This window comes from Eschrichtius robustus, chromosome 1, assembly GCF_028021215.1.
Source record: "Eschrichtius robustus isolate mEscRob2 chromosome 1, mEscRob2.pri, whole genome shotgun sequence".
In the NCBI taxonomy this organism is placed as follows: Eukaryota; Metazoa; Chordata; class Mammalia; order Artiodactyla; family Eschrichtiidae; genus Eschrichtius; species Eschrichtius robustus.
Window position 1 is genome coordinate 130,348,022 of NC_090824.1, and position 26,626 is coordinate 130,374,647.

Consider the following 26,626-nt stretch of genomic DNA (forward strand, 5'->3'; position numbering starts at 1 on the left):
TGACTGCTATGTTGAGAATAGACTTTGGGGTAGAATAGTAGAGCAAGGGTAAAAGCAGGGAGAGCAGGTTAGACATCACTGTAATATTCCAAGTGAAATATGGCAGTGGCTCTGATGTGTTGGCAACTTGTGTAGTTGGTGAAAAGTGATTAGATTCTGGGTATAATCTGAAGGTAGGGACAACAGAATTTCCTGACTGGTTGGATATGGGGTGAACAAGAAAGGAGTCAATATTTCTGGTCTGAGCGGTAAAGGAGGAACAGATTGAAGGGAAAGATTAGGGATTAAATTTTGAATGTTATGTTTCAGAAGTCCATTTGACCTTCAAATAAAGATGTCAGTTATTGATACTTGGATTGGCACATAGGTATATGTGCCTGCAGTTCTGAAGAAAGGTCTGGCCTGGAGGTAGAATTTTGGGAAAAGTCAACATATAAATTGTATTTAAAGCCATGAGATTGGGTGAGATCACCTGGGAGTGAATAGAGATACAGGAGAGGTGTGAGGACTGGGACCCTAAGGCATTTCAACATTAAGGTTCAGAGAGATGAGAAGGAATGATCAAAGATGACTAGGAGGAGCATCCAGTTGGGGTATAAGGAGAACCAAGAAAGAATGGTGCCCTGGAAGTCCTGGGAAGAAAGTGTTTCAGGAAGGAAAGAGTCGTTTACTATTTTATGCTGCTGAGAAGTAACATAGGATGAGCACTAAAAATTCATTGTTGGATTTGGCAACATGGATGTCAGTGTTGACCTTGACATGACCTGTTATATTTTTTTCAAACAGCTACTCAGTTGTTAGGACAAAAATATGTATTAAGTTGTTTGAGCCCAACTACTTCACAAATGGAAGTAATAGGTTTTTTTTTTTTTGACCTAGGGGCTTCATGTAAAAATTATTAAGAATCCAAGGGAGCGACAAACAGAGAAAGATTGGGAATCTTTGCTTTAGAGGATCGTGCTAACTGAGCATTTTAAGAGGGGGAAGCACCGCTTGCCTTTTCTTTGTCTCTGCTGAAAAGTTTGAGTTAGCAATTTTAAATCTGATCAGATTACATGCAGTTAATAAAATTGCCCTAATGTGGTGGTTCAGTATAAAAAAGTAAATCTTACCCTATAAAATGTCAGTAAGTACATCTTTGTGTGAATTTTTCTTCTTGCCTCCATAGGTATGGTCTGAATATGCGTTGCTTGGCAGCTCGGGTCAACTATAAGACTTTGATTGTCATCTGCGCACTCTTCACTTTGGTCACAGTACTTTTGTGGAATAAGTGTTCCAGCGACAAAGCGATCCAGTTTCCACGGCACTCGAGTAGTGGCTTCAGAGTGGATGCGTTAGAAAAAAGAGCAGCAGCGTCTGAGAGCAACAACTATGTGAACCACATGGCCAAGCACTCTGAGGAAGCATTCCCTCAGGAACAGCAGAAAGCGCCCCCTGTTGTTGGGGGCTTCAATAGCAATGGGGGAAGCAAGGTGTTAGGGCTCAAATATGAAGAAATTGACTGTCTCATAAATGATGAACACACAATTAAAGGGAGACGAGAGGGGAATGAAGTCTTTCTTCCATTCACCTGGGTAGAGAAATATTTTGACGTTTACGGAAAGGTGGTTCAGTATGATGGCTATGATCGGTTTGAATTCTCTCATAGCTATTCCAAAGTCTATGCACAGAGAGCCCCTTATCACCCTGATGGTGTATTTATGTCCTTTGAAGGCTACAATGTGGAAGTCCGAGACAGAGTCAAGTGCATAAGTGGGGTTGAAGGTTGGTATCCATCTACTCCACTGCATTTTTCTGTCCTGATTGTGTTGAGGAATAAGAGACTGTGTTAATTATATAGCAAGTACTTACATAGCTTACTATCAAGAGACCTTTCATCACTCTGACTTAGCAGGGAGGAACAGGTTAAACCTGAACTTTCTAGATGGTGTGATTTAAGGGCTACAATAAGATCATACCTGATTAAATAGGATTATGCCATTAACCTGCCCCAGAAACTAAAATTATCATCAGTAAAGTCAAGGCACAGCATCTCCAGAAATTTTGCATTAGAATATACAGTTATTATCCTGTACGGTTATTATCATATCCTATGAGAGGAGATGAGAAAGGGAGACAGACCATCCAGTGGACCCATCAATGTACCAAGTCTTATTACCAGATTAGCCAGGTATCATCCCTGGATGGAGGTTTACAGTTCTCAGAACAAGATAATACATAATACCATTTTCTCTGAACTTCATGAACTCCTATAGTCTATTACATATTGTCTTTCATTGTCTTTAAAACCTGGGGGTTCCTTATGGGTATAATTAATACATTTTGGAATTTGTATTTCAAACCTAGGATTGATCAGAAAGCCATATTGAATTTGACTTTAAAGTATATCATTTAATCAGAGGAAAGAACTTAGTGTGTTTTAAGATTGCTTAGTTTGGGTTTTATTTCATTTTTCTCATTTTGTTATAGAAAGTGATTTTAATATCTTAATATTTTAATTTTTGTAATATCTTTACTGAATGTTTAGAAGAAGGAAGGGGGCAAATTCACTTATATTCTTACCATTCAAGATAATTATTACCATTTTTGTATATTCTCAGAAGGTCTTTATACCTAGGTATATGTTTTAACATAGTTATAATGATATTTATTATGCAGTGTTCAGGAGGGTAATAGTTTTTTAGAGGCTTGAAAGATATCCATCGCCAAACCTTTTTTTTTTCCAGTAATTTTTAGAAGTGTATAAGCTTAATAGGTGCTTAGATGCTAAAGAAAAAGTAAAAAGCAACCATAACCACTGTTAATGTTTTGATGTCTTTTCCAATTTTTTTGTTGTTTTTGTAGGTATACATTTTTAAACAAATTAGAATCATGCTGTATAGTCAATTTTGTATTCTTTTATCGTTCAACATATTATGATTATTTCCTCTTGTTATTGAATATTTTAATCACTAATATGCATAATAAGGACATGCCATAATAATGTATGGAACCGAAGGCTGACCCTAATCACGCTTCCAATAGCAGAGTATAAGGGTGCTTCTGTCACCCAACTCCTGCCATCATGAAAGTTTATTTTTTAATCTATTGTTTACAAGGGGATCTCATAATTTGCTTTCTGTAGCAATTAGTGAGGTCAGATATCTTTTTCATATGCTTTTAACCGTTATAGAATGGGCTTGATGTTCTTTCCCCCTTTTTTAATGTGATTAATGTTGTTTTTTAGAAAAATATATTTGTGAGACCTTTTATATATATAGCAAGGGTGGTAGCACCTTGTTGCATTTGTTAAAGATATTTTCTTTAATTTGGCTGTCTCCATTTTATTTATGATTTGTTAGTTTTAGAAATTTTTAGTTCTGTTTACTAAACTTAGGGTTTTTTTTTTTAATTCTTCCTTTTATGCTTAGAAAATCATTTGCCATGCCATGATCAGCTGTTCATCTGTATTTTCTCTAATAGTTTTATGGGGTTTTTTTAATATTTAACTTTTTAGTCCAGCTAAACTGATTTATATTTTGACAAATGGTACAAGGTCAGGGCCTAATTTTAGATTTTTTTTTCCCTTAACGTTTATTGAATAATCTCTTTTCCCCGCTGATCAATGATTCAATCTTTATCGTTATACTAAAATATTTTGAAACTAGAGTATGTTTCTAAATCTTTACCAGAGTATGTTTCTGGCCTACTATTCTGTTCCATTGATCAGTCTATCACTTCTTAGGCCAATTGCACATTACTGTAGTTATTACCCATCAAATGAGATAGTGTAAACCTTCCTTTTATTAAGTGAAAATAATTCTGTTTGAATTTTGAAAAAAAAAAAATCTACCCTTGGAGAAAGAATATTGAAGTTAAAAAGCTTATCTGTAGCCTAGGTTTCTTAGCCTATATGGTCTCTAATTCCTTAAACTAGTTTGAAACTACATCAAAACACATATAGTTTTGTAGGTTCCCAGTTTCTGCCATGCCCATCTGTTGCTTGTTAATTTATTTTAGGACTACAAATAGGAGTTTATCTCTCAACACATACACCATGATGCAATAATACAGTATTCTGTACAGTGTGGTATTATTGTATTTCCCATGTAGGAAATTACTAAAATAAACACTAATGCCAAACATTTAAAAGTTTTGCTTAGAACTTTACAAGAGGTAATCCATTAATGAATTTATCAAGAATCTATGGTTAAATATACAACTTTAATTCATTCTTTAAAAAAAGCACTCTTTGTTCTCAAGAGTTACATTTTGATGTGAAGGATATGAAAAAGAATTGCAAACTGTGTTTATACTTTAAGTTGCCTAGTCATAGCTGGCTTCTTAAGCAAATACTTTTAACCATCAGATGATAAAGTTACTAGACCACATCTTGACACCGGAGGGAAAGATTAGTATGTAATTAACTTGACTGTTAAGTACAGATGTTAAGAAAATTTCAGGTTTAATATTCTAGAATAAAGCTGGTAACATTAACTATATGTATTTAAATTGTGTAAAACTTGAATGTATGAAACAGAATTATGAAATATGACATCTGTAGCTATGAGCAAAAGTAGCACACATTAACAATTAGTCCTTAAAAAGATGATCTACAACATTGCATTGCTGTCTGTCAACAAATAATGAATGAGAGTGAATGAGCATTTAGTTCTGTTTTTCATTTCTCGTTAATTTGGTACTCGTTTTTAGTAATTATGAAAACTGTGTAATAAGGAAGCTTAAAAGTTGCTGATAACCCTATAACTCCCCCAGAAGTAAAACAGTGAAGAGTGGTATTCAGAATAGGATTATGAATGTCTGCAGATAGGTATTTATTTTGTTTCTCTGTTTTATAGGTGTACCTCTATCTACACAATGGGGACCTCAAGGCTATTTCTACCCAATCCAGATTGCACAGTATGGGTTAAGTCATTACAGCAAGAATCTAACTGAGAAACCCCCTCACATAGAGGTATATGAAACAGCAGAAGACAGGGGCAAAAATAGCAAGCCCAATGACTGGACCGTGCCAAAGGGCTGCTTTATGGCCAGTGTGGCTGATAAGTCTAGATTCACCAATGTTAAACAGTTCACTGCTCCAGGTGAGTGATGTGTTTTTATATGTGTTTGCTAATTTTATGTCGATTTATGGCACCTGATACTCCCTTAAAACTGTTTTTATGGTTTTTAAAAAACACATTAGCAGACGCTTGATATTTACATATATGAAGAAACAAATAGTGTCATCCAAGTGAGATCTAAAAAAGGATCAGCTAAAAAATTTAAGGTTATATAAGGAATATTTACTGCATGAAGAGCCAAGCCACAAGAACCAGGTTACTGCATGATGTCTTTCTCCTTCCAGGGAACCAGATCCCACAGGAATAAAGTTTCTCAGTTTATTTTAATGTTTCAGCACAGTACTCATCCTTTAATTTTTAAACTATTTTGCATTAAGGTAGAAATTTTTCTTTATAGCGAGAGCCATCCTTTCCTTTGCCTATTTTTTACCAGTAGCTTTTTATTTTTTCAAAGTAATATAGCATTACCAACCAGGCCTGCTTTCTATATTGAATTTTGTTAATGTACTAGATTGTTTCGAACTTCATATAAAGCCATTTCATTAATAAAATCTTTTATAAAATCAAATTAACTTTATGCAACATTTCCCCTTTTACTAAGACGGTCCCATTAATTGGGATGTAATGTATTTCTCTCCACTAATCAATATCCATGAGAATTAATGAGTTCATTACTTAAAAAGACAATAGAATAATTTTAGTTAGCACCTCAGGCTTAATTTTCGGCTGGGGAAATGTTGTCAAGAACAGAACTCATCCTCCCTCCCACCAACCTTGCCAGTTGGTAAATAAAAAGAAAAGGTTGTAAGACCTTTTCTGTATTCTGTCCTTGTCCTTTACTGATAACTGTGTAATTCACAGACCTTGAAAACAGCAGTACAAATCTACTCATTCTAGATGGCCTTAAGTAATGGATTTATGAGGGCTTAATGCAATGCAAATAATGGGTGGTGACCTTTACTTTTTATTCTGTGACTAAAACTTCTTTTACCCTATGGCATTCTGTGATATTCCAGTACATAGAGCATCTTTGCTTATTGTAAAACAGCAGGCTTGGCTGGGTGAGAAAGTACATAGAGATGTTTAAGAATATTTAGCTTATGATTTATAGCGGGAAATTATTAGACTAAAAAGGACATTTGATTTTGGTTGCATCTAGAGGGCTTATCTTCACACTGATTAATAATGTAGTCTGGATTAGGGTGGAAAACAGCAGCCCTCATCTCGATCTCCTCAAGTACTGGGAGGTTTTCTAGAACCATCTCTTGAACTCTGCCCTATTCAGAGCAATAGATTTCATTGTGCACTTTTGGGTACCCTGGTTAATACAAACAATAGGTCTCCTCATACTAAGTGAAGGGCCTTCACTTTAGCCCTTCATTCTGCAGCCAGCAACCGGAGATGAAACTACTTCCCAAGGTGGGTTTAAGCATATGGAGGAGAGAACTGTCTGGGACAGACATTCTGCCAGTGGCACACTAGCTACTCACAATTGGAACTCTCTGTTGGTAGGAGTGTGCTACCTAAGAATGTGGTGCTTGTTTTGATATCTTGGATGTGTCTGGAGTTGCATTTGATACAAGTATATGAGGGAGAGTTAGTTGGAGTTGTTGCTCAGAGCAGGAGAAGGAAATCAAAAAGGTGAGACGTTTATTGAAACGTAGGAATGGGAAATGAGGCTTTTTAGATGATATAGTCTTCTTGGGAGATAAATTCAGAGAATCATTGATGAGAAGAAATTGGAACTTGTGCATAAAAGCATAGGCCTAAGTGAAGTGAGGCTCTGGAAGACCAGAGGCTACATGCTGTTGGTCTTTTTCCTTTTTGGCCTTGAATTTTTTTCCCTGAAAGGAAATAAGATTATCTAGAGGGAAAAACCATAACATGGGTCTGCAGCATATTTTTTATTGTTTTGTTTGTTGAAGAATGTTTTTTTTTCCTTCTACCTAATTTTAAAATTGAATGAATTGAAACTTTATACCTGTCCTGCTTTATTAAATTAGCTTTCCCTTTCCCAAGCACTCTCTTCACTTCATTTCCATGACCTCACTTTCCCCTCTCTGTGTAGCCATTCCTTCTGAGGCTTCTTATGAACTTTTCTTCTGCCTGACCCTTGTCTCTCTGTTCCTTGAGGTTCTGAGTAAGGCCTCTTCTCACTCCACATAGCAAACCTGTTGATTAATAACAGTTCATGTTATGTGTGGAAACATTAATTTAAAGACTATTCTTAAGTGTTTATCATCCTTTGTTGCCTAAAATACATTTATATGTACCACATATACCAAAAATAGACACTTAATAGTGACTCCTGGGAATAACCGGTCAGAGAGAGGAGTCATGGATTTCAAGCGACAGGAAGCTCGAAACTTTCTATTAGTAGATTTAAAGCACAGGTCTCCAGATAGCTTAGGACTCTCCAGTAGAGCTCAAAATTTTGCCTGGTATATTTCCAAAGTGGTTGCCACAACCACAGTCATGTCCCAGTTGCTACCATTCAGACCCTTCTGAGTGACGTAGACAGGATATTTAACCTCTCTGTACATCTATAAAATAGGAATTAAAAGACCTGTCTCATATGATTGTGGATTGATTTAAATTGGGGATTGCGACATCTTTGTCACTTCTCCTCTGTGGCTCAATAACCCCCTCTGGTGGTGTTAAATGACATCATTCATTACTGAGTCCTTTGAACTACGTAATCTGTTACATTGAAACATAAGGTGATTGATCGAACTATATCATTTCATTAGATTTGTATACATGAAGTAAAAATTAGAATGGAATTCTGAGAAGAAAGTATAATTCTTCAACTTTCTCCCATTTGGACTTCTGAAGATGGTGGTGAGAATGGATGCCATAGTTAACAGTGTTGTCTGATTAATGAGGCATTACCATAAGAATAAAAAAATAAGTAGCACTCAAGATAGCCTCTGCTGAATATAATTTAATCTTGAGTAATTCATAAGTCAATTCAGAATCCTGCGAAACATCCTGAAACATCAAGTACGTTGTACTGAGCATCAGATTCCATTTACTATAGATACAGGAAAATGCCAGCTAAGAGAGAGGTTGCATGTTGACATTTCTCCAGATAAAATGGATTTTTACTGTGTTAGAAATATACTTCTGAAATCACTTTTTAAAAAGTCACTCAAAGCATCATACATCTAGCAAGATGTTCTCATTCTCAGTACAACTTCCGTAATTGTCTATTCCATCAAATGAAGTAATTAAGAGCCTTGGGTCAGTTATATCCACACTGGTAGAGTCCAGTGTTGGAAGAGTTAAATGATCAGCTCAACATGGTGATAATACTGTCCAAGCTAATCACACTGTATACACTATCATCAGTTCACATTCCCAATCATTGCTCCAATAAGGAGCACCCAAGATTTCCTCAAGGACGCCTTAAAGTAGATCTGATTCTATAGCTATGTTTAAGAGAAATAATTCTTCCACTGGTTATTCTCATGAGGATGGTATTTCCAATATCATGTCTTTTTCACAATCTTTGAGCTTAGACCCAGGAACCCTGGTTTCTAGTCCCTGCTCTACCACTAGTTAGCATTCGGCTTTGGGCAAACCTTTTACCCTTGCAAAGCCTCCATATCTTCATCTCTAAAATGGAAGCAGTAATTCCTGCTCTACCAGCCTCAGAAGATTATTGTAAGGAACAAATGAGATAATACATGTGAATGTGTTTTTAAGATTTAAGCTCTGATGGTGCAATGGTTAAGAATCCGCCTGCCAATGCAGGGGACACGGGTTCGAGCCCTGTTCCGGGAAGATCCCACATACCACTGAGCAACTAAGCCCGTGTGCCACAACTACTGAGTGCATGTGCCGCAACTACTGAAGCCCACGCGCCTAGAGCCCGTGCTCCACAACAAGAGAAGCCACTGCAATGGAAAAAAAAGCCCGCGCACCGCAACGAAGAGTAGCCCCCGCTCGTCACAACTAGAGAAAGCCCACGTGCAGCAATGAAGGCCAACGCAGCCCAAATAAATAAATTAATTAAATAAATTTTAAAAAGATTTAAATAACTACTGCAGAGCAGAATAAAGAAAAAAGAATGAAAAGAACTGAGGACAGTCTCAGAGACCTCTGGGACAACATTAAACGCACCAACATTCGAATTATAGGGGTCCCAGAAGAAGAAGAGAAAAAGAAAGGGACTGAGAAAATATTTGAAGAGATTATAGTTGAAAACTTCCCTAATATGGGAAAGGAAATAGTTAATCAAGTCCTGGAAGCACAGAGAGTCCCATACAGGGTAAATCCAAGGAGAAACACGCCAAGACACATATTAATCAAACTATCAAAAATTAAATATAAAGAAAACATATTAAAAGCAGCAAGGGAAAAACAACAAATAACACACAAGGGAATCCCCATAAGGTTAACGGCTGATCTTTCAGCAGAAACTCTGCAAGCCAGAAAGGAGTGGCAGGATATACTTAAAGTCATGAAGGAGAAAAACCTACAACCAAGGTTACTCTACCCAGCAAGGATTTCATTCAGATTTGATGGAGAAATTAAAACCTTTACAGAAAAGCAAAAGCTGAGAGAGTTCAGCACCACCAAACCAGCTTTACAACAAATGCTAAAGGAACTTCTCTAGGCAAGAAACACAAGAGAAGGAAAACACCTACAATAACAAACACAAAGTATTTAAGAAAATGGGAATAGGAACATACATATCAATAATTACCTTAAATGTAAATGGATTAAATGCTCCCACCAAAAGACACAGACTGGCTGAATGGATACAAAAACAAGACCCATATATATGCTGTCTACAAGAGACCCACTTCAGACCTAGAGACACATATAGACTGAAAGTGAGGGGATGGAAAAAGATATTCCATGCAAATGGAAATCAAAAGAAAGCTGGAGTAGCAATTCTCATATCAGACAAAATAGACTTTAAAATAAAGACTATTACAAGAGACAAAGAAGGACACTATATAATGATCAAGGGATCGATCCAAGAGGAAGGTATAACAATTGTAAATATTTATGCACCTAACATAGGAGCACCTCAATACATAAGGCAGATACTAACAGCCATAGAAGGGGAAATCGACAGTAACACAATCATAGTAGGGGACTTTAACACCCCACTTTCACCAATGGACAGATCATCCAAAATGAAAATAAATAACAGAACACAAGCTTTAAATGATACATTAAACAAGATGGACTTAATTGATATTTATAGGACATTCCACCCAAACACAACAGAATACACATTTTTCTCAAGTGCTCATGGAACATTCTCCAGGATAGATCATATCTTGGATCACAAATCAAGCCTTGGTAAATTTAAGAAAATTGAAATCGTATCAAGTATCTTTTCCAACCACAACGCTATGAGACTAGATATCAATTACAGGAAAAGGTCTGTAAAAAATACAAACACATGGAGGCTACACAATACACTACTTAATAACGAAGTGATCACTGAAGAAATCAAAGGGGAAATCAAAAAAGACCTAGAAACAAATGACAATGGAGACACGACGACCCAAAACCTATGGGATGCAGCAAAAGCAGTGCTAAGAGGGAAGTTTATAGCAATACAAGCCTACATCAAGAAACAGGAAACATCTCGAATAAACAACCTAACCTTGCACCTAAAGCAATTAGAGAAAGAAGAGCAAAAAAACCCCAAAGCTAGCAGAAGTAAAGAAATCATAAAGATCAGATCAGAAATAAATGAAAAAGAAATGAAGGAAACGATAACAAAAATCAATGAAACTAAAAGCTGGTTCTTCGAGAAGATAAACAAAATTGATAAACCATTAGCCAGACTCATCAAGAGAAAAAGGGAGAAGATTCAAATCAATAGAATTAGAAATGAAAAAGGAGAAGTAACCACTGACACTGCAGAAATACAAACGATCATGAGATTACTACAAGCAACTCTATGCCAATAAAATGGACAACCTGGAAGAAATGGACAGATTCTTAGAAATGCACAACCTGCCGAGACTGAACCAGGAAGAAATAGAAAATATGAACAGACCAATCACAAGCACTGAAATTGAAACTGTGATTAAAAATCTTCCAACAAACAAAAGCCCAGGACCAGATGGCTTCACAGGTGAATTCAATCAAACATTTAGAGAAGAGCTAACACCTGTCCTTCTCAAACTCTTCCAAAATATTGCAGAAGGAGGAACACTCCCAAAGTCATTCTACGAGGCCACCATCACCCTGATACCAAAACCAGACAAAGATGTCACAAAGAAAGAAAACTACAGGCCAATATCACTGATGAACATAGATGCAAAAATCCTCAACAAAATACCAGCAAACAGAATCCAACAGCACATTAAAAGGATTATACACCATGATCAAGTGGGGTTTATTCCAGGAATGCAAGGATTCTTCAATATACGCAAATCAATCAATGTGATACATCATATTAACAAATTGAAGGAGAAAAACCATATGATCATCTCAATAGATGCAGAGAAAGCTTTCGACAAAATTCAACACCCATTTATGATAAAAGCCCTGCAGAAAGTAGGCATAGAGGGAACTTTCCTCAACATAATAAAGGCCATATATGACAAACCCACAGCCAACATTGTCCTCAATGGTGAAAAACTGAAACCATTTCCACTAAGATCAGGAACAAGACAAGGTTGCCCACTCTCACCACTATTATTCAACATAGTTTTGGAAGTGTTAGCCACAGCAATCAGAGAAGACAAAGAAATAAAAGGAATCCAAATCGGAAAAGAAGAAGTAAATCTGTCACTGTTTGCAGATGACATGATACTATACATAGAGAATCCTAAAACTGCCACCAGAAAACTACTAGAGCTAATCAATGAATTTGGTAAAGTAACAGGATACAAAATTAATGCACAGAAATCTCTTGCATTCCTATATACTAATGATGAAAAATCTGAAAGTGAAATTTAAAAAACACTCCCGTTTACCATTGCAACAAAAAGAATAAAATATTTAGGAATAAACCTACCTAAGGAGACAAAAGACCTGTATACAGAAAATTATAAGACACTGATGAAAGAAATTAAAGATGATACAAATAGATGGAGAGATATACCATGTTCTTGGATTGGAAGAATCAACATTGTGAAAATGACTCTACTACCCAAAGCAATCTACAGATTCAATGCAATCCCTATCAAACTACCACTGGCATTTTTCACAGAACTAGAACAAAAAATTTCACAATTTGTATGGAGACACAAAAGACCCCGAATAGCCAAAGCAATCTTGAGAACGAAAAATGGAGCTGGAGGAATCAGGCTCCCTGACTTCAGACTATATCACAAAGCTATAGTAATCAAGACAGTTTGGTACTGGCACAAAAACAGAAATATAGATCAATGGAACAGGATAGAAAGCCCAGAGATAAACCCACGCACATATGGTCACCTTATCTTTGATAAAGGAGGCAAGCATATACAGTGGAGAAAAGACAGCCTCTTCAATAAGTGGTGCTGGGAAAATCGGACAGGTACATGTAAAAGTATGAAATTAGAACACTCCCTGACAGCATACACAAAAATAAACTCAAAATGGATTAAAGACCTAAGTGTAAAGCCAGACACTATCAAACTCTTAGAGGAAAACATAGGCAGAACACTGTATGACATAAATCACAGCAAGATCCTTTTTGACCCAGCTCCTAGAGAAATGGAAATAAAAACACAAATAAACAAATGGGACCTAATGAAACTTAAAAGCTTTTGCACAGCAAAGGAAACCATAAACAAGACCAAAAGACAACCCTCAGAATGGGAGAAAATATTTGTAAATGAAGCAACTGACAAAGGATTAATCTCCAAGATTTACAAGCAGCTCATGCAGCTCAATAACAAAAAAACAAACAACCCAATCCAAAAATGGGCAGAAGACCTAAATAGACATTTCTCCAAAGAAGATATACAGATGGCCAACAGACACATGAAAGAATGCTCAACATCATTAATCATTAGAGAAATGCAAATCAAAACTACAATGAGATATCATCTCACACCGGTCAGAATGGCCATCATCAAAAAATCTAGAAACAATAAATGCTGGAGAGGGTGTGGAGAAAAGGGAACCCTCTTGCACTGTTGGTGGGAATGTAAATGGATACAGCCACTATGGAGAACAGTATGGAGGTTCCTTAAAAAACTAAAAATAGAACTACCATATGACCCAGCAATCCCACTACTGGGCATATACCCTGAGAAAACCATAGTTTAAAAAGAGTCATGTACCAAAATGTTCATTGCAGCTCTATTGACAATAGCCAGGACATGGAAGCAACCTAAGTGTCCATCATCGGATGAATGGATAAAGAAGATGTGGCACATATACACAATGGAATATTACTCAGCCATAAAAAGAAATGAAATGGAGGTATTTGTAATGAGGTGGATGGAGTTAGAGTCTGTCATACAGAGTGAAGTAAGTCAGAAAGAGAAAAACAAATACAGTATGCTAACACATATATATGGAATCTAAGGAAAAAAAAAAAAAAAAAGGTCATGAAGAACCTAATGGCAAGATGGGAATAAAGACACAGACCTACTAAAGAATGGACTTGAGGATATGGGGAGGGGGAGGGGTGAGATGTGACAGGGTGAGAGAGTGTCATGGACATATATACACTACCAAATGTAAAATAGATAGCTAGTGGGAAGCAGCCGCATAGCACAGGGAGATCAGCTCAGTGCTTTGTGACCGCCTGGGGGCGTGGGATGGGGAGGGTGGGAGGGAGGAAAAAAGAAAAAAGAAAAAAAAAAAAAAAGATTTAAGCTCTGTATAGACCAAGATATTCACATTTACCTTTAATGTTATAAAATTTGTGCTACATATATTTTTGTTGTTTTTCTTTCTCTTTTTCTTCTTCTTCCTCTTCCTCTTCATCTTCCTGCTGCTGCTACTGTTTGGTTTTAATATGCTCAGTTTCTTTTCTTGGTAGAAGTCAACTTTCTGAGAGTCAGCCATCATCGTACTGTAGACATGCAAGAGAAATTTCCTATTTGACGATCTGCCAAATAAAACAGCTCTGCTATTTTATCAGCCTCTGAAACCATTGGCTTCAGAATCATCATCATCATCATCATCATCATCATCATCATCATTTTATACTATGTTCCAAGGCACTATCCTTTTTTTTTTAATCCTCACAGTTACCTTGCAAAGTAATATTATTTCTACTTAACACGTGAAGAAACTGAGGCTCAAATAGGTGTATCTTGTTGAACATCTCAAAGCTAGTAAGTGATGAAGTGAGAATCCAAACAAAGTTTGTTTGTTTTAACTCCAGAGCCTCCCCCAGTATTCCTCACTTTTTGTTGACTACATGAGCCGATTGCTTAATTTCCAGAATTTATTCACAATTCCAATGAATATCTGAAAACAAACCTATCATTTTCAACATCGATTGGTGATTCAGAGCATGTATCGTACAGCCCGACTAGACAACCTGTGTTCAACTCTTTGTACGTTAGGCAAGTTACTTAACTTCTGTGTCTCTGTTCATCATTCATAAAGTAAGAGTAATAATAGCACTACTCTTGTAAGTGTTATAATGACTAAATGAGTTAATATGTGTAAAGCACTTAGAACATAGTAAATACTTACTAAATATTAAGTAAATAAAAATTTTTTAGGGAATTGCCTGGTGGTCGAGTGGTTAGGACTCCATGCTTCCACGGCTGGTGGCCCAGGTTCTATTCCTGGTTGGTGAGCTAAGATCCCGCAAGCCACGCAGCACAGCCAAAAAAAAAAAAAAAAAAAAAAAATTTTTTTTTTTTAATTCATGTCTAACTGTTCTTTTCTTGTAGGCTCTTTCTTGTAATATTATGTGCTGAGCCAGCTTTTGGCTATATTTCTTCTTTTTGTAGAATGGGTATACTAGACAGTCATTGATTATTGGTCAGCCAGTATTTGATCTAGAAAAGGCAGTTTGACCACAGTACCTTAGCTATCTGCTAAGGCCATTAACCCCTCTAATGTAAACTAGACAGGCCAAAAGGTAAGAGCTTTGCCCTGATGCTCACAAGCCATCACGGACTCAACAGTTGTCATCTGTTTATGGTTAACTTAGTAAAAATAAAAATTTTTTAAAAAATCTGACATATAAAATATTGAAGTGGGCTTCCCTGGTGGCGCAGTGGTTGAGAATCTGCCTGCCAATGCAGGGGGACACGGGTTGGAGCCCTGGTCTGGGAAGATCCCACATGCCACGGAGCAACTGGGCCCGTGAGCCACAGCTACTGAGCCTGCGCGTCTGGAGCCTGTGCTCCGCGACAAGAGAGGCCGCGCTCGTGAGAGGCCCGCGCACCGCGATTGAAGAGTGGCCCCCGCTCGCCGCAACTAGAGAAAGCCCTCGCACAGAAACGAAGACCCAACGCAGCCAAAAATCAATCAATAAATAAAGCTAGGCTTAAAAAAAAAAAAAAAAAAAATTGAAGTATTAATTTTGTATGGTCAGTGATTGTCAAGGATGAATTGCAAGTAACTTTTAAATACAAAGAGCCTCTATTCTAACCAGTCTTTTTTGGCATATTTTCCCCCTGCAGAAACCAGTGATGGTGTATCGTTGCAACTGGGGAACACAAAAGATTTTATTATTTCATTTGACCTCAAGTTCTTAACAAACGGAAGTGTGTCTGTGGTTCTGGAGACCACAGAAAAGAATCAGCTCTTCACTGTACATTATGTCTCAAATACCCAGCTAATTGCTTTTAAAGAAAGAGACATATACTATGGCATTGGGCCCAGAACTTCATGGAGCACGGTTACCAGGGACCTGGTCACTGACCTCCGGAAAGGAGTGGGTCTTTCCAATACAAAAGCTGTCAAGCCAACCAAAATAATGCCCAAGAAGGTAGTTAGGTTGACTGCAAAAGGGAAAGGCTTCCTCGACAACATTACCATCTCTACCACGGCCCACATGGCCGCATTCTTTGCTGCCAGTGATTGGTTGGTGAGGAACCAGGATGAGAAAGGTGGCTGGCCAATTATGGTGACCCGTAAGTTAGGGGAAGGGTTCAAGTCTTTAGAGCCAGGGTGGTACTCTGCCATGGCCCAAGGGCAAGCCATTTCTACATTAGTCCGGGCCTATCTCTTAACAAAAGACCATGTATTCCTCAATTCAGCTTTAAGGGCAACAGCCCCTTACAAATTTCTATCAGAGCAGCATGGAGTTAAAGCTGTGTTTATGAATAAACATGACTGGTATGAAGAATATCCAACCACACCTAGCTCTTTTGTTTTAAATGGCTTTATGTATTCTTTAATTGGGCTGTATGACTTAAAAGAAACTGCAGGGGAAAAACTCGGGAAAGAAGCGAGGTCCTTGTATGAGCGTGGCATGGAATCCCTTAAATCCATGCTCCCCTTGTACGACACTGGCTCAGGAACCATCTATGACCTCCGGCACTTCATGCTTGGCATTGCCCCCAACCTGGCCCGCTGGGACTATCACACCACCCACATCAACCAACTGCAGCTACTCAGCACCATTGATGAGTCCCCAGTCTTCAAAGAATTTGTCAAGAGGTGGAAAAGCTACCTTAAAGGCAGCAGGGCAAAGCACAACTAGATCTCAGAACCAAAATCATATTTCAGCCTCTGCTGTACACAGAAACTACGGGCTCTCTGTCAGCAGAGCATAGGCACATTTTAAAAGGTTGTATACTAGGTTTTTGTGGATTACATCAAAGTGATAAATGATCCTTAAAACCAGCCTTCTGAGATAATTGCATTCCATGAGTTGGGTGTTTAGAAATGGAGGTGGCATTTGGAGCAGAAAAGTGTTTAGTCAGTGGGTGAATGAAAATGTTTAACTTGGCCTTGCTTATCACCCTATACAGATAGTTCCACAGATAGTCCAGTCCTCTCGGTTTGGGAAAGACAATGGTAAGTAGCTCTTACTGGCCAACTGTCCAGCACTTGCCTGCAAACTTAGTATGGGGCTCTTTTAAAATGTGGTTATTTATGTTTATGTTGAAAGCAGACTTTAAAAAAATAATGTGCTGTAATACAGTAAATATGTACTTGTAGCCTGAATAGTGGACTGTGCAACTTTAAAAATGATGTTTCTTTTCTATATATTGATTTTTTGGGAGTGAATGAACATTTGTTGGATTTGTTCAATTTGTTATATATGGAGAATATTTTGAATTTATGGTTTTCTTGAAACGTGTAAATTAAAAACACAACCAGTGTTCAGGCTTCACAGTTATATAATGTAAGCACAACTAAAATGAAACTTGTTGACTGCACAAGAAATTACAGAAATGTTATCTGTTTTATGAAACTTGATCTACAATCAGTAAAGGTTTGATAATCATTCTATCCCTCCTCTACCCCCATTGTGGTGGTTTCTTTTTGTCACTGTCTAGAATTTTGTATTTCATTTCAGACTATGCTAGAGAGTGTTTTCTATGTTGGGGGGACATTTGGGAATTTTTATTATAAACCTAAATTTGGAGAGGAGGTAGTAATTTTGATAAGTCCACTACCACTGTCTTTTTAAGATTTTTTTTCCCCTTTAAAGAAAATTACTAGGTCAGATATTATAAGGTTTTGTAGCAGGTTTTTTTTTTTTTTTCTACTTAGATCATTCTTGGTCGACAACTTTCCAAACTATTGCCTTTTGTGCATCAGTGTTTTTCCTTTGCAATTTTAACTTTAAATTATTTCAGCTATTGGATAAAAGTGATGCTACTGCATTAGCTGTACATGTGTAATCAGACCTTTATTTTGGTTTTATACCTCACATAAATAGGTATCATAGCCCTCTACCCTGGGTAGTGTCTGCTATAAGACTTCAGGCAGTAGGTCAGAACTGAAGGAGGCTGATTTTGCTGTCTTTGTTTTAGTGTATGACAATACGCTAAATCAATACAATAACTTATACAGAATGGAAACATGAGACCCCATATTTTCAGGGGACTGAGTCTGACACACACCGTGCAGTTTGTGTGTGACCTGTATGAAATGCACATCAAGAGCCAGGTGGGCACCTGCCTGCACACTACATCTTGATTGAACTCAGCCTACCAACACCACTTAGAAACCAGACAATACATACGTATCTATGTACAAAATATATGTATCAGTGGCAAAGGGGGCAGGAACGAAGATCTACCACTGAAGACAGTATTAAACTGGCCATGGAAAAGTAAGTTTAAACTCCCAATTTATGTGACCACAAGTCGATTTTGCCCACAACAAAACAGTTGTGGGTTATTAGGCTTCCCCCTAGCCGTTGACCTTTGTAATTCTTATACATTAGATGTCTCAACAAGAATATCTGGACTCCTGCTTTTTTTATTTCAGAGCTCAAAAATAAACCTTCTCCAATCTGGAAATCGTTTTTACTCCATCGTATTTGTTATTATTTAGAGCAGTCCAGACTTCTGCCTTGTGTTTGCATACTGGTACTTCAGATTGAGGGACTCAATGAAAACAGTGTGGTACTGCTTCTGTGACAAATATCAGTGCCTTAACAATGTGGCTGTCTTTTTCCACTGAAAAAAGAAAGACATTTTGATCTAGAAATGGCATTGCTGTTTCATTGCTGTTGGTTTCACACTGCCTTCCACGTTGCAACAGCAACTCGATTTTTCCTGTGATCCCAGAATTTTCAAAGAGGGTGAGTTGACCCTGTAGCAGCACTGGCTGTACAAACCAGTGGTTCTCAAACTAATGCCTCAGAATCACCTGGGAGCTTTCTGAAATAGAGATTCCAGATATTCAGTAAATCGGCCTGTGAAGCATAAGTGTTCAGGTAATTCTGATGCAAGTGAACCGGGGGATATATGTGGAGAAACACTGCCCAAGACCATCCATCACACTTTTCTTCCTAAACACCTGTGGAGTTTTCTAGGATTTTAAATCATGCAAAATGTTTATTTAGTCTGAGCTTTGCGAGAATGGGGAAGGTATTTTAAAGTTTTGTTTTATTTCTTTAAATGTTTCTTTGTTCCAAGAATGTGGGTATTAGTTGTTTACACTTACCCTGAGTTAGCTTTGATATTAAATTAAACCTATTGCCACTTCAGTTATAAAACCAGCCAAAAGTTTCCAGATGAAGGTCAGGTTTGACCCGTTCAGAGTTACTGTACGTAAAGGCTTCATCCAAAAACCATCCAGTGTATGTGAGCAAGTACAAAAATGACACACAAGCACAACTCTACAGATGTGGCAGGCCTTTTTCTTTGTCGGTGTGCAAACTTTCACTGAAAGCTGCTATTTTCATCCTCCTTTTAATTGTTTTTCTTGTTTCTCTTCCATTGTACATGTGGGTTATAGACCATGTGTTAAATATGCAATAAAGTGTTTACTGGATGCCCTTCTGAAGGGTAGTCCTTTGTAAAGCTGTACAGACTTTGCAGTTTAAGCACAATGTGCACATGTTAGTTTTATATACAGCAAAACTTGATTTTTTGCAGATGAAAAGGTATTTTGTTTCTATACAACGTAAATCGATTGTTTGTGCTTAATGTAAAGCAGCTTTATATAATTGTAAAATAAAGTTTTTATCTTAAAAGGAACATACCTGGATGTTTCTCTTTCTTCTCTGATTATTCTAAGATTACTTGAGCCCAGCAAGCATATTTCTGACCGTTTTCTGTTCAGCTGGTGACAACTAGTCAGGCAACAAATGTTCATTAAAGGTGTGTCAGGCCCTTTAAGACAAAGTGGGGAATATCATATGGGCCTTCATCCTAAGGAGGTTTAGTCTATAGGGGGAACACAATGTCCACAAAACAGTTTCAGAAAAATAAAATGCCAAATTGTGTGGTCAGTCAGGGTAGGTGTTACAGAGGAGATAGCCTAAGCAGGGGCTTCAGGCCTGGGTACCAGGTGGAAGAAGAAGGGGTAACGTGAGCAAAAGCAAGGTGCTGTGACAGTTGTGAGGATGCCCTTTCCCATGCTAATTCAGGCTGGTAACCACTTTTGTCTGATTCCGATTTATTTGAAAGTTTGTTCTTGCTGTATTTCCCATACATAACCTCTTCTCCAGAACAAAAAGCATTATTTAATCTCTGCCCCCTCTTCCTCTCAGAAAGTAATGATTTTACTTTCCCTAATATGTATGAAACCAGAGACTAGTCTGGCTTCCTGTTATGTTTCATTGCACATTATTTTTTAGATTATAAACATTCTGCACCATTTCTATAATGGAATTCCAATTGATCACCAATCAACTTTTTCTACCTGATGAGTGCACATACTTTGACAGGCTGCTAATCAACATTGTTGTCATCTCTTCTTTCTCTCATCCTCAGTTGGGAAACAGCCATAAGACTGCAAGCAGTCCTTGGTCTGAATGAGGTCTTGCACTGCTCTTGCCTTAATTTTGCTATCTGTAGCCAAACTGTTAATACATCGGCCATTCTGCTTTAGCGCACTGAGCATCACATATTTGCCTCCCCATTGCCCTTGAGAGGAGACAGACCCTCCATGCTGCACAGGACTTATTCCATAGTCTGGTGAGCTCCTTTCCTGAGAACGCCTCCTTTGTCTCCACAGGGCTTTTTTTATTTTTATTTTTATTTATTTTTGGCTGCGTTGGGTCTTTGTTGCTGCACGCAGGCTTTCTCTAGTTGCGGCGAGCGGGGGCTACTCTTCGTTGTAGTGCATGGGCTTCTCGTTGCAGTGGCTTCTCTTGTTGCGGAGCACGGGCTCTAGGCCTGTGGGCTTCAGCAGTTGTGGCTTGCGGGCTCTAGAGCGCAGACTCGGTAGTTGTGGCGCACGGGCTTAGTTGCTCCGCGGCATGTGGACTCTTCCCGGACCAGGGCTCGAACCCGTGTGCCCTGCATTGGCAGGTGGATTCTTAACCACTGTGCCACCAGGGAAGCCCTCCACAGGGCTGTGAGGGCCATGGTGTGCCATGTGACTCTGCCTCCCTCTAACAGTCATTTCTAACATGACTCTTAGACCAGGGGTGAGTCCCTCACTCAAGCTGGGCCAAACATTCTCTCCCCCAGGAATTGGAAATTGGGATGGATTTAAAAAACAAAACAAAACAAAACTGAAGCAGATACACAATGAAAAGCAGAGATGAAAACAGAATCTTGACAATGCTCCAGGCCCTGGGTCCAGTGCATTTCTTTTTTTTTTTTTTTAATAAATTTATTTATTTATTTTTGGCTGCATTGGGTCTTTGTTGCGGTGCGCGGGCTTCTCATTGTGCTGGCTTCTGTTGTTGCGGAGCACGGGCTCTAGGTGCACAGGTTTCAGTAGTTGTGGCATGCGGGCTCAGTAGTTGTGGCTCGTGGGCTGTAGAGCTCAGGCTCAGTAGTTGTGGCGCATGGGCTTAGTTGCTCCGCGGCATGTGAGATCTTCCCGGACCAGGGCTCAAACCCGTGTCCCGTGCATTGGCAGGTGGATTCTTAACCACTGCGCCACCAGGGAAGTCCCTCCAATGCATTTCTGAGGCCATCAGCATTCCACTCCGGTTCCATGAGATTCCACTGTATCCTTAGGATAAATGAGCCCTACTTAATAACATAGTGTCTCTATTATAAAGAAAAGTATAATGTGAGTTCTACATTTTCCTTCAGTCTGGATCACTGTATTTGCTAGGGTTGCCATTAAAAAAAAAATAACAAAAAACCACAGACTGTGTGGCTTAAATAGTGGAAATTTATTTTCTCGCAATTCTGGAAGGTAAAAGTCCAAAATCAAGGTGTCACCAGGGACGGTTTCTTCTGCGGCCTCTTTCCTTGGCATGCAGAATGCTGCCTTCTTGCGGTGTCCTCACATATGGTCATCCCTCTGTGTGTTGTCTGTGTCCTAGCCAGTCATATTGAATCAGGGCCCATTAATTCAGAAACCTCATTTTACCTTAATTACCTCTTTAAAGGTCTTTTCTCCAAACACAGTCACAATCTGAGGTCCTAGTGGTTAGGACTTCAACATGGATTTTGGGTGGGACACAATTCAGCCCATTAGCAACCATTCTTCACTCATTCAGTGCACGGAAACCAAACTAGCCAGGCTTGCCATTTAATTTATTGACAACCAGCTAAGGCCAAAACTCAGAGATCTTTGGGGAGTGTTAGGTGGACTGAAATCTAGACCGGGGACTCGGGAGGCAAGGCTCTCTGGCTCTGCTGTTATCACATCAGGAACTTACTCCACCCCCCGTGGGCTTCAGTTGCCTCCTAACACAAGTCCAATAAGAGAGAACTAGTTGATCTTAAAGTTTTTTTAGGGAAATAGTTGATCAAAAAGTAACCACTAAGCTTAAGCACTGGTGCTAAAAAAGTATATAGACACCATCATCAGCTGCAAGATTTTTATTCTTCCTGCCATGTGCCATTTCCATTAGCCCGTTCTGAATATAGAACTCTGAAGTATTGAAAAAATATATTTAGATACAGAGTATATCAGAATTGTAGGTTGTGGTGAGATTTTGTTTCATGACAATTTAAAAAATATCAAGTCTGCATTATTGTAGCATTATTGTTACAAATAGTTAACAATATAGGGATAAAATACTGATTTTCATTATACCAACTCATTTAGGATGTCACATTGAAAATGGATGTGAATTTAAATGTGTTGGTGATGAGTTTCAATGTTTGCGGCTCACTTTCTAGTGAAAAGATACAGTTACCATCTGGTAAGTATGATTGGTAACTTGTGTGTGGATGCTGCATTTCCTGAATGTTAAGTAGCAGCAACACTGTGTAATTTTTCTAATCCTTTTCCAGAAGTAAGATTTTGTGAAATGACAGGACTGCAAAGCAAACCATCGAGCGGTAGCCAAGAGAACAGCGAAAGAGGAAGAAAAAAGTCCTGGGAAGGATCAGAAATAGAGCAGCCCACGAACTGCTGGTAAACACACGGTTTAGGGAGGATATTATTAGGCATCCCCACCCACATTGCCTCTGGTGCACCTGGAAGAGCCAGTGCCTTCCTGGGATTTTGCTCAGTTCTCATCAGCACCTAGTGAAATCCCCGAGATAAGAATGGCTGTTCCATTTCAGTTTAGAAAAACTAGTAGAGTAGTAATCTCTTTGGGCATTACAGAAGGAAGTAAATCCCTGAGGTCTGGTGGGGGTGGAGGGTTCTTGGCAAAAGCGCAGGAGCTTAATTTAATGCCTGTTCCTCTGTCTTTTCTTTTTTAACACCGGTGAGATTAAATCTCTGCGATTCAATCGAATACAGAGTGGGAGGCCCCAAACTAATTCCCAGATCCCATCAGTGGTGTGGCAAGGTAATCAGGAGGAGGAGAGTGCATCTTCTCAACTCCTGCAGGCAACAAAGAGGGTACTGTCTCCATCTGGAAATACCCACCAGGAGGTGTCACCCAGGCAGCTTCTTGTCAGCTTGAGTAAACATTCAGAGCTCTGAGTATCAGGGTACAGCAAAGTACAGCCAACAATGGCTCTGGATTGGTGTTTCTTTTTCTTTTTTTTAAAGTAGAATGATAGAAAGGGTTTTTTTTAAGATTTATTTATTATTTATTTTATTTTATTTTATTTATTTTTGGCTGCGTCGGGTCTTAGTTGCAGCATGCGGGATCTTTCGTTGGGGCACACGAGCTCTTCATTGCAGAGCGCAGGCTTCTCTCCAGCTGTGGCGCACAGGCTCCAGGGTACGTGGGCTCTGTAGTTTGTGGCACGCGGGCTCTAGTTGAGGTGCTCAAGTTCAGTAGTTGTGGCGCGCGGGCTTAGTTGCCCTGCGGCATATGGGATCTCAGTTCCCCAGCCAGGGATTGAACCCGCATCCCTTGTGCTGCAAGGTGGATTCTTTACCACTGGACCACCAGGGAAGTCCCTGGATTGGTGTTTCTTGTTCTTTGTTTAGGAATAAAGAGAGGGAATAAGCACCATTGTAGGTGCCCCCCAAGCTCAACCTCATTTACCACTCAGCCCGACTCGGGTGGTAGATGAGAAAACAAAACACTGTTTAAGCAGCTTGCTCAAGGTCATGCAGTTCCTTTCATGTGCTAGCTGCCAGGACAGCAAAGGTAAGAAGATGCCGTGCCTGCCCTGAGCCACAGCCGGGAGCGCTCTTCCAATGGTAGGCTTTGGGTAACCTCCCCCACCCAAATCAAAGCCAAGTAGTAGTGGGAATATGGGCAGCTCAGGCGTCTGCGTGCACACAGTCGGGCTCTGGCAAAAGGACTCCACATGTACTCCTAATTCTTTTGACAGTCTTGGGAGGAAGTACTATGTGAACTTCACAGATGAAAAAACAAACCTGGAGAAGTCAAACGACTCGCCAGAAGTCATTCAGTAATTTGACAGCCAAGGTCTGGAAGCCAGGTATGTCCGCCCCCAGATTCCATGTTCCCAGCCATCATCCCCAAGCAATAACCATGACCCACTAGCTCCTGACTCCACCCCAGGGGGCTCAAGTAGGGGTGCAGATCTCAGCCCCAGTGCTGGCCCACAGATGGGAAAATGAGCCCATTTCCTCTGTGGACTCTATGAGATCTGCTGAAATTGATACTTGCTCCACTAAATGATAAGAAGAGCCTGGAAACAGGAGGTTGTTTCAGCGGTCAAGTCTCCTTGGTGTGTGCCCCGTTTCTTCTGCATCCCTGGACCATCTGTATACATTAGATCTTGGATGACCCAGCATCACAGCCCCTCCGGCACCCTCCTGCTGTCTACCGTCTTCCGTAATGGACTTTCAAAAGCTCTGTATGTTACAGAGTAAGATGTAAGGAGAGTGTGTTTGTGTGTGCAAATGCACACACACGTATGTAAATGCACAAGAAACGTCTGGAAGGATTCAGCGGGCGGTTACCAGGCAGCCTGCCAGCAGCTGGAGAGGCAGTGATGAGTAAGAATGGGTCCCTGCCGTCTATAATCTGCGAAAGTAACAGATTCAGGAGGCATACGTGTTTTATTCTTTGCTATGAAAACAAAACATTAAAAAATATTACAAATTCCAAATTTGAGTTGGAATTAATGAGATTCTAAAGAACTTTCCTACATTAAACTTTTTAGCATCCTTCCATTAGTTTAGTTTATCCTCAGGGTGGTCCTAGGGGACCAATGGAGTGGGCATCCACTTTAATGGCAGAGTGCAGGCCTCCCTACAGCTGCTCATTTTCTCCATCCCCCAGAACAAACCGGTTCCCCAGAGTTCTCAGCACAGAGTTCTCTGGGAGATGGGTCAGGGTCACGGTAAGCCCCCGACCCATGTGTGTGAGCACACTCACACACACACACACACACAGTGCAGCCTGCCCACCCCCTTGGGAAATTCAGAACTCAGCCCAGGCCTGGTGGGCCCAGCAGATCCTGAGAGCAAAAACTACAGAGAGGTAGGATTAACAGAAAACCCAGAGAAGTCAGGGAAATCACACACAGCTGCTGTCTTTTCAGTGGGAAGGAGAGTCTTTGCCCACACTGGAACCACCCAGAAGAAATGCCCCAGCTGTCCTTGCAGCTCAAAGAACAATTCCAATTCTCAGTTGAGGAAAAGGGCTTTGAGTCTGAGGACAGGACCCCTGCCCCTTCCCCCAATCCCCACCTCACAGACCCCTCCCCAAAGTTATCCTCCACCCTTATCTCGCCCCCAGCAAGCTACCCGTGAAATCAGAGACTCTTGGGCTAAAACATGATTACAGTCAAAATGGGAACCTAATTGTAAGCTGCTTCATCATGTACACCTTGGTGTAAATGGAGTGATCAGATCCTTTGTGAGAGTGGTTTTCTGGGAGGTGGCACAGCCTGCGGGCTCTGGGACCAGGGAGATGAGGAGGGTGAGGGAGACCACTCGTGGACCACACCACCGTTGCCCGTGTCCTCCCTGGCTGACTGGCACCTCCAAGCTGCGATTCTTGTCTTGCCTCTGGCTCTGTGTCCTCCAAAGGGGCCTCTTAATTGGTGGAAGAAATCTTTAACTGAAGGCTTTCTCTCTGGTTCACAAAGTTTGCCCAGACATCTTAAATCAATGCGCCCAGGCCTCTGGTGACCGCCGCAACGCCTGCCCGTGATCTAAGCAGATCCCACAGTGCATTCATATTTTTAATTACTAACTGAATTAAACTAGGCTAAGAGGAAAAGGTGAACAGAAGTCAGCCCTGAGTCTCTCCTTTGCTGATTGCACAAAATGTCTCCAGGGACCTGCAAAGACCTCTGCCCCACCTAGCTAGGCCTTTTTCAGGAGAGAAGGGCAGACCCTTTGGAGAGTTCTATGAAAGCCAGAGACTCTCTCACCAGAAAAATGCCCAGAAAAGTTTAGATACATTTTTGGGCCCCATGGTCTCAGCTGATCATTGAGCCTCCTGATGCCCTGAATTTTACCCAAAGATCTGGAAAGTATCTATGAACCCCTGAGTGAAAAGTCACTATATTGTTTATATTTAAAGATGTAAACTTACAAGCCTTCAGAAACGTGGCAAGTGAAATAACTGTAAAAGAATAATTGGGTCAGTGAGTGATAAAGAATAGTGGGGACTGTGGCTAAAACAAAGCATTTAAAATCATGTCAAAAATTAAATTATTACTAGATGAACCAAACAAAATGCACCTTGAGACTAGATTTAACTTATGGGTAACCTAAGTATTGTCTAAGGATTTCCTAGGTGTTTACAC

At 39.6% G+C, this 26,626-nt stretch overlaps 1 protein-coding gene across 2 annotated transcripts in view; it reads left to right on the forward strand.

Annotated features, from left to right (window-relative positions):
- The window catches only part of GLCE (glucuronic acid epimerase), a 122,849-nt gene extending 103,240 nt beyond the window's left edge, over positions 1-19,609 (forward strand). For both annotated transcript variants that reach the window (XM_068554582.1, XM_068554573.1), the window contains 3 exons: positions 1,169-1,764; positions 4,839-5,084; positions 15,626-19,609. In XM_068554582.1, the coding sequence (XP_068410683.1) occupies positions 1,182-1,764; positions 4,839-5,084; positions 15,626-16,650 (1,854 nt within the window). In that variant the 5' untranslated portion in view covers positions 1,169-1,181 and the 3' untranslated portion in view covers positions 16,651-19,609. The remainder of the gene's footprint in view (positions 1-1,168; positions 1,765-4,838; positions 5,085-15,625) is intronic.
- Positions 19,610-26,626: the final 7,017 nt, after the last annotated feature.